The sequence below is a fragment of the Centropristis striata genome, chromosome 18 (genome assembly GCF_030273125.1).
Source record: "Centropristis striata isolate RG_2023a ecotype Rhode Island chromosome 18, C.striata_1.0, whole genome shotgun sequence".
Taxonomy (NCBI): Eukaryota; Metazoa; Chordata; class Actinopteri; order Perciformes; family Serranidae; genus Centropristis; species Centropristis striata.
In genome coordinates, this window is record NC_081534.1 from 5,416,338 (window position 1) to 5,425,254 (window position 8,917).

Genomic DNA, 8,917 nt, shown 5'->3' on the forward strand with positions numbered 1-8,917 from the left:
CATCCTTAGTGGGCCTTTTCTTTTCTTCGTACTTTCTATCCTCACTTCTGCTCTGCTTCTACACTCTATAACATCCCCCCAGTGTTGTCCATGGCTACAGCCTTGCCTCAGATTGCTCGCCTCTGTTGTTGTTGTTTCCCCTCAAAGCCTTGTTTCAATTACCTCCCCCTTACTTCGTGGCAGATAAGTGACATGTCAGTTTGACCTGGTTTAATCCTGTGAAACAGTTTCTGCTTGTGTCATTAATTTAACTCAGTGAGAATGGGGGACATGAGCCTTAGGGGAGCGAGTGAGTCTGGGAGACTATGACCTGACATCAAACCCCTCTCTGGTACCCAGAGACAAGTGACAAGAGGGAAGTACTACACTTGAACCTGTCGCTGTCCTATAATTGATAGCCTCCCTTTTGTGATAAAACTGGAAGGTGTGTTTCCACACAATCATTTACTAAGCTGCATTGCTGCATCTGCCTTGACACATTAATCAGCGCCACACAGTGATCATATCAATTCTCCACATTCTCTTCCCCCTCCAAGTGAGGGAAACATCCTCTCTTTGAAGGCCTAAATCTCTTTATCTCACCATCTTCCCAATTTTGTCCTGTCAACTGATTGTGACAGTTTGAGGTAAGCGCTTAATGCAAACTGTGATCAAACAAACTGTCGAGCTGAAACTGCCAGGGCTCTCTCTGAGCTCTTGGTTATGCATTTCCTTTTGTTTAGCTTCTCAACATGAATAGATTTAATTAAAAAAGTAAGCAGCATGGTCTTCTAAAAGAAAAGGCATTACTGTTCCAACTCTGTAAGGAAAACTTTCCACCCACCCTGAGTCACTGAGTGACAAAGTTACAACATGGGTCAAAGTGAGTGATGGTGGTTGAGGTGGAACTTCACCATTGGCCGCTGACAGGTCTATTGGCATAATGACTGGGTCCATTATATAAGGGGCCTTATACTAGGTTTTCATGTAGTTTTGTTATTTATTACTACAGTATCTTCAGTATCAGTCGGTGCTGCTAAACATGGCAAGATCTATCTATCATCTATTATTCTTAACTGCTTATCCAAACTCAAGTCGCGGGGGTTGGAGCCGATCACCCAGGACATGTCGCCAACCATTGTAGGGCAGACACAGCTCTTATCACTTTTAAGCCTGTGATTCTCTTATAAGTGGCAGTAAAAGTTTATTTAGTTAGATAGTAATAATTAACGTATATTGTGTAAGTTAAGGGATAGTAAGCTGAACTTTGTTCTGTCCTATTCCTTTGATTCTTCAGCATTTAGTCTGCCTGGTTGTTTGTCTGTGGTTGTCTTTTTGTTTTTTAGACAAGTTATTGTTATAATCATATTTTTATACTGGAGTTGCGATGGCTCAACGGAAGCAAAGCAGTGGAGTTGACAATCTTGCATTTGATGTAAGTACAACAACTTATTGATGTAAAATATACCATATTTGGACATCTTGTTAAATAGTTGGGATTGCGTTCTGATTACTTCTGCTAAACAGTGGCCAAGGTCTTAGACAAGTGGGAATAATAATAATAATAGTAATTTAGGTTGCAAGATTACTAAGAGTTGTTTAACTTTTGCTGAAATTTCCTCAAAGCTCACACAGCCCTCACATGGGGCCAACAAAGCATAAAATAATAGTAAGCTTTGATTAGAATCATACTCATTTATTCTAGAAAAAATATTTATTTTAAAATGTATTTGATTTATAACTTTAAACATTTGCAAACCATAAGTCTGTCATCTATGATGTCCATCTACCTGAAATCTGTTTCAGTATACTTAAAATATCACTTAAATGATTTATCTACATTAACTGCAGATGTTTAGGTCTGGATTTAAAAAATCACCTGAGAAGAAGTGATTTTATTATCATCTGCATGTTTTCTATTTGTTGCTGCAGATTGAAGAACAAGTCAATGATCAACATAGAGAAAAGGAGGGAAAGACATGTGGGAGCAACTCTGTGGCAGAGGAAGACAACAATAAACCAACCTATCGTGTGACTGATGTTCCACCCTGGTACCTTTGTATTTTTCTGGCCATTCAGGTGGGTGTGACAGGGATTTCAAAGTTGTAAAAAGATCTCTGAGAATGTCTTATGAACTTTTTTGTTGTTGTGAATCACACTGTAATTGGGTCAATAACATGATAAAACTTGTATTTATTTCACTAGATAATGCATTACCACCATCATTGTAGCATGCAGAACTATAGAAGCTGTCAATTACTCTAAATGCAGATTGTATGCTGTTTTGACGAGCATTCTTTCATTTCATTACTGTTCCTGTCCTGTGCAGCATTACCTGACAGCATTTGGTGCGATCGTCTCCATCCCCCTCATCCTCTCGGAGGGGCTGTGTCTGCAGCACGACAGCCTGACCCAGAGTCGCCTCATTAACACCATTTTCTTTGCCTCTGGCCTGATCACCATGCTGCAGGTCACCTTCGGTGTCAGGTCAGAATGATGGTGCTACTTCACGCCACTACTCACCACCCTGCAAAAAGATTGGACAAGATAGTTGAGATTATCTTTGTTACATAAGTTAGACCTTCACTGAGACCATAAAAGTTTAAAAGTTTAATTTATATTGATTTAGCATCTCCATTCATATGTATTATCTGTCTATAGAGATTAGCTCATATTAGGTTTTACTTCATTATTATGTCATAGTTCAAGTTACTGGTTGCACCTCCAAGTCAAAATTATTATCCGCCTCTCTTTATCTAACAAACTGGAGGAGCCATTCCCGCTCCACCCAAATAAACAGGACTGCTTTGTTTCCCCCAGGTCAACACTTTTTCCAAAAATCTTTTAATCTTTGACAAAGCAATCTCTCATGTTTTTCCCCACCCTTTGGCAAAACACCTCCTCTTTTCCCAGCATGGTGGCTATCTCTAGAAAACTGTTTCTGTCTATGTCACACCTGTAGGCTTCCCATCCTGCAGGGAGGTACATTTTCTTTGGTTACCCCTGCCATGGCCATGTTGTCCATGCCAGAGTGGAAGTGCCCAGCTTGGACCCAGAACGCCAGTCTGGTCAACACCTCCTCACCTCTCTTCATAGAAGTGTGGCAGACCCGCATGAGAACAGTGAGCCAGCCCAAACACCGCATCCACCGAATTGTTAAAAGACAACAGAGACTTAAACCAGCATTTCTATAGGGCTGATGATGAATTCAGTGAACTCTTGTAGTTTCCGCTCCAGGAAGTAGCCGGTGTTATAGTCTGTGTTACTCTCGGCCCAGGAGAGAGTGGTGATGTCGATGCTAATGATCTATATTATTGTGTTCCTGTCCACAGCTGCAGGGCTCAATCATGGTGGCCTCTCTCCTCCAGATCCTGGTCGGTTTTACTGGCCTCATCGGCTTGCTCATGCGCTTCATTGGTCCCTTAACCATTGCCCCCACAGTTTCTCTTATAGGCCTGTCACTGTACGATTCAGCTGGAGAGAAGGTTGGCAGCCACTGGGGCATCTCTGCTATGTATGTAATTGCTTGCTAAAACAATGAGTAGCTCTTTGCCCAGTTAAAAGGTAAAGGGTTTTCACTGTGTGAACCAGCTGTAGCAGCTTAAGAAGTACATTTTGCCTGGCCAAAAAATATGTCTAAAGCTGTAACTTATAGCTACAGGCCTTGGAACTCTTGAAATTGAGATGAGACAAAAGTTTGATGTCAGGCTCTAACTTTGCACCATTATGCTAATGACAGTTCTTCTCATGCACATAGGACCACGGTGCTGATCATCCTGTTCTCCCAGTACCTCCGCCGCATACCGATCCCTGTTCCTGCATATAGTAAAGCTAAGAAACTGCACACCTCTAAGTTTTACATCTTCCAGATAATGCCTGTATGTTGATTGTAATTGTTAAAACAATGTTTTGTTATATTTTAGGGTTACCCAGAAATACTGACACTGATACTAATAATAGATATTGATTAGATTCTGCTGGGCATGGTGATCTCATGGTTAGTCTGCTACCTCCTAACCATCTATGATGTCCTACCATCTGATCCAGCCCAATATGGCCACCTCGCCCGCACTGATGTGAAGGGAAATGTGCTGAATGAAGCTCCCTGGTTTACATTTCCTTATCCTGGTAAGGTCAAAAGAATAGTATCTGCCAGGGAGATAAGGGAAGACAAGGGGTATAGTGGGTGTAGACTCAAATATTCACAACATTATAGTATTTTTTATAGACTATTTAATAATCAACATTTTGACTTCTCATTCAGGTCAGTGGGGCATGCCAGCTGTGAGCCTGGCAGGTGTTTTTGGAATGATGGCTGGAATAATATGCTCCATGGCAGAGTCTGTGGGCGACTACCATGCATGTGCCAGGCTGTCAGGGGCCCCTCCTCCCCCCAAGCATGCCATCAGCCGGGGCATTGGTATTGAAGGGCTCGGCTGTTTGTTGGCAGGAGCCCTTGGCACAGGCAACGGCACTACCTCATTTAGTGAGAATGTGGCTGCCCTTGGTATCACTAAGGTAACATATGATATTGATGTCCAATCCTACAGTTTAACCTTCATTTATACCATAGCTGTCAAAATGAGCCAAAAAAATGACAGCTGAATATTCCTTTAAAATTCCTATTGGTTCGAACTATTCGAATAGTAATTTTGGTAATGCTTTATAATAAGGTCCTTAATAACCATTAATTAACAAGTAATAAGGCATTGTTCTCGCTTTAGATCCGGTAGTTGCAAAAAGCATAGTTAACTTATAGTTAACTTATAATAGATGAGCAATAAAGTATATTTTAATATCAATAAGCAAACAAAATAAGATTAATAAAGGCATGGCAAAGACATAATGGGTGGGTCATGGGTGTTTGTAATGCCATTATTAACACTTATATAAGCTTATAAACACACAATAATGTTAATAAGCATCTTGTAAGGACTTACAAGGGCCTTATTACTTGTTAATTAATGGTTATTACAAGGACCTTAATATAAAGCGTTACCGTAATTTTTGCCTATTATATCCATAAGAGGGCAAACCAATGCAGCAAGAGGCATGGCTCCTTGAACATAAACATCTTATTTAAAATATCTACATAATTATACAATAATGTAATATACTGTAAATCTTAATCGAAAGACTGTGGACCTCTTCTTCCCTAGCTACCTAATTATCCAGCTGCTAAATAAGTAAAATTGAACAACGGAAATCCCCATCTACACACAATCCACCAAGAGTGACAACTTTGCTTGCCTCATTTTCTGTAACCAATGTAGCATGGATGCACTAACAAGCTAATTGTTGCCTTATTTTTGATTTGAAACAGTAAATTGTTTTTATTTCACATTCATATTCAAATGCCTTTTTTTCTATACAATTCAAGTATATAACTGAGTTTAGACTATTCATTGACAGTTCTTAATTATACTGTATGATTTCATAATTAATATATTAAAAAAATAATATTAAATATTCTATTTCATACAACTTGTTTGTTTGACACCAGGTTGGTAGCCGTACAGTGATTCTTCTGAGTGGATTTTTCATGATGTTGATCGGGATGGTGGGTAAAATTGGGGCCATTTTCACAACCATCCCCACCCCTGTGTTGGGAGGAATGTTCCTAATCATGTTTGGAGTCATAACTGCAGCAGGAATTTCTAACCTTCAGGTAATATATGATTTCACATTCAGACAAGTTTTTTTTCCAGATGCTTTGCTACTATTAAGGATTTTGCTGACAAGTCTACATTTTACAGTCCACAGACATGAATTCCTCCAGGAACATATTTATTTTTGGTTTTTCCATGTTTTGTGCACTCGTCATTCCGAACTGGCTAATGAAAAATCCGGATTTCTTAAAAACAGGTACAATCTACAAGCACATTTAATTCATTTTTTTATTCATTTCTTTTAAAAAACTTGGTTAGTACACTAAGTGATGAAAGTATTTTGACTGCATAGCATTAATATTTTCTCTCTCTCCTGCACTCGTTGTGTAACTCAGGTGTTAAAGAGGTAGACCAAGTGTTACACATATTGTTGACGACACATATGTTCGTTGGAGGGTTTCTTGGTTTCTTCCTAGATAACACAATTCCTGGTAAGTCATTCAATCAGATAGCATTCAATGCACGGTAATGCAAACTATATGTGTGTTATTATAAGGAAAGGTATGTTCTAATATCGTTCTAATCCTACTGTTTTAGGGACCAAACGTGAGCGTGGCCTCTCAACCAGGGACAAAGTACACCTTGAGGACTCTAGCTACACTTTGGGAACAGAAGAGGTGTATGACCTCCCCTTTGGCATAACCTCCTGCCTCTCATCCCAATCCTGGATTCGTTACGTCCCCTTCTGTCCATGGAAGGGTAACAGATCTGAGGACAGGTCTGAAGACAACAATAAGCCACAGGGCCGGGGGAGTGAGCAACTGGGTGTTGATGAAGCTGCTTTATAGCTTTCCAGTATGCTGAACTACAAATGGTGTAATAATGTGTTTGTTTCTCTTTTAAGGTCACTTTGCTGTTTCTAAGCAAAGATCACAGAATTATTGTTTTGGGATCTTTATACTACCAATCACAGGTTGATAATGTGATAACAATAAGTATACTGACCAATATGTACCAAAGCTGCTGACAGTGGGTTTATTTTATGATGTATATATAATTTTTCCACTATTTAAGTCTGACTACGCAGAGAGAAATAAAAATATCTGTGTGAACTGGAGCTCTCTCATTCTGTCAACACCAATTAAAAAATAACTACGAAACGATCAAAGTGTTACTATGTTGCTCCATCACTCTTATTCTTCCAATAACTCACAACCGGTCACACACAGAGACAAAAAACTAGAATAATGCATTCTTTTTCAAAGGAAATTAAATTTAGCCTGTGGATAAATGTATTATCACACAGCCCTATCTCCACACTGATCGAGGCAGCTGCATAAAAACCCACAGCAGCAAAGCCCCTAGCTGTTATTGTGTTTCATTCTGCGAAAGCAAACAGAGATCTCAATCTTCCTCTCTTTCCTCCATGCCTTCATCTTTTACTCTGTGTATTCATTTCCTCTGCCTTACCAGCTCTGACAGGCAGGTGGGATATGGTGTAATGCTTTGATCTGTGGAGCCATCAGTTTTCCCAGAGGCCCATTTTGGACCACCGGCCAATGGTTGGCTGCACACACTAATGTCATTTCAGCACGGTACAATAGCACGGGTAATTTGTGATTTGTACTTTGAAACATTTCACCTTTCCTTTGGATGTCTTTTTTGTTCATCACAAAGAACACATTGCAGAAAATTACATTTTGTGAGCTGGTGTTCTGGAGAGTGATTTTGCGCAGTGATACACAATAGGATTTATGTAACACTGTGCCAGCAATCTGCATTTCAATGGAAAATCATAATGATAACTCAGCAATCCTCTGCTCATCAGGGAAGGCTTCAAATTTACCAGCACCATATATTTTTCTGTCTGTGAGACATCAGCCATGAGGAATTGCCCTTATTTTCTCTTTTTTTTTTTTTTTTAAATCCACATTATCCCATCAGTCCTCCGCTTTTAGGCACTTTATGAGATCTATTGTTAACTCTTAAAAGCTTTCAAGCGACAACTTAATCTTTTGAACATAAATATAACTTCAAATGGAGTTTGGAGAATGAGGCGAGAGACAAAAAGGAAAAATGCGAGCGAGAAAGAGAGAGACAGAGAGAGAGAGACAGACAGACAGAGACAGAGAGAGATTGTGTAGTCATGACCGGTAGATGGGGATCACACTGCAGGCAAATGTGCGAGACTGATACACTCAGGCTGATTCAAACACAAACATCATAAATAAAAAATATCCAATAAATGCACGCCTAAATAAATAGTTTTCATCACATCACATTCAGCGTACCCATTTTCATTTAGTTGACTGATTTTTATGTGAAAACTGTATGCACAGTTGTGGCGTCATATTACTTCCTTGCCACATGGGCTGAAATTTCAATATTAACAGCTATTTTTGACAGAAGAAAAAAATAAAATGTAGAACTAATTGCAATTACACCACTACGATCAATGTGTAAACACTTTCAAGTGAAGTGTTTGAGTTCTTGCAATATGCTGTAAACTTTGTGTTATGTGCTCACACAGCCAATTTGTGGCAATAACAATATTAAGTTATTTTAATATATAAATCAGGTTAAGTCCTCTGGCTCTTTTAGTAAGCCATAAGAATCAAGTCTGTTCATTTGTGAGCTCAGTGGCAGGTATATCTGATACTTCAGTGCTCGGAAATTCTGGATGCATCAGCACACGGAGGTAAAACTGGCTCTCACGATTAAGCTTGATACAAGCGGAATATTGTGATTACTGCTTTCCAGGAAGAGGTAAGTCTGACTCATAAAACCCTCCTGACAGAGAATACTCAGACACTGATTTCACATTAATACAAACACTCAAACCAACCTTGATATTATTGTTTGACTGGAGCAGTGGCCATATTACCATGAAGGCAGGTTAAGTAAATATATGATAACTTCTGAATCTGAAACCATATTTCAACATCTACATGCTGTGTAGAAAATAAATCTCCAAAATGTCTATTATTTTTAAGTTTATCTTGCAGAACTGTTTACTATGTACAATGTAGCCACCTCAAAAAGAAGACCTATACAGTCACACTCACTTTATGTATAATACTTTATCATCCTTCAATTTTCAAATATTTAATTTATTTTATATGTTTGTACATCATTTGGGCTTAATATTCTTTATGTATGGACATCTTATTTCTTTTAATTCAACTTTTAATTTATTTTAGAATTGTATCTAGGACTAACTAATTGACCGAAGTCTCCAGTGTTTAATTGTTCTTATTTTATATTAATTTATATCATACTATGTTATACTATGTCATACTAATCATCAATAATGACCAAGTAAAAATGTT

The 8,917-nt window shown here is 38.7% G+C and overlaps 1 protein-coding gene across 1 annotated transcript; it reads left to right on the forward strand.

The window, feature by feature from the left end:
* Nucleotides 1-1,366: 1,366 nt before the first annotated feature.
* Nucleotides 1,367-6,672, forward strand: LOC131991458 (solute carrier family 23 member 1-like). Its single transcript, XM_059356914.1, has 12 exons — nt 1,367-1,414; nt 1,912-2,058; nt 2,309-2,466; nt 2,942-3,101; nt 3,312-3,493; nt 3,737-3,857; nt 3,951-4,107; nt 4,244-4,497; nt 5,483-5,647; nt 5,736-5,844; nt 5,984-6,079; nt 6,186-6,672. The coding sequence occupies exons 1-12, from the start codon at nt 1,367-1,369 to the stop codon at nt 6,434-6,436; spliced, it is 1,848 nt and encodes a 615-aa protein (XP_059212897.1). The 3' UTR covers nt 6,437-6,672.
* The last annotated feature ends 2,245 nt before the right edge of the window (nt 6,673-8,917 follow it).

Excerpts from the sequence above, each read along its gene's own strand:
- LOC131991458 (XM_059356914.1), top strand. The coding sequence starts at position 1,367 with ATGGCTCAACGGAAGCAAAGCAGTGGAGTTGACAATCTTGCATTTGAT. Across the intron at positions 3,102-3,311 it reads GGCAGACCCGCATGAGAACA|CTGCAGGGCTCAATCATGGT; the intron begins GTGAGCCAGCCC and ends TCCTGTCCACAG. Across the intron at positions 3,494-3,736 it reads CACTGGGGCATCTCTGCTAT|GACCACGGTGCTGATCATCC; the intron begins GTATGTAATTGC and ends TCATGCACATAG.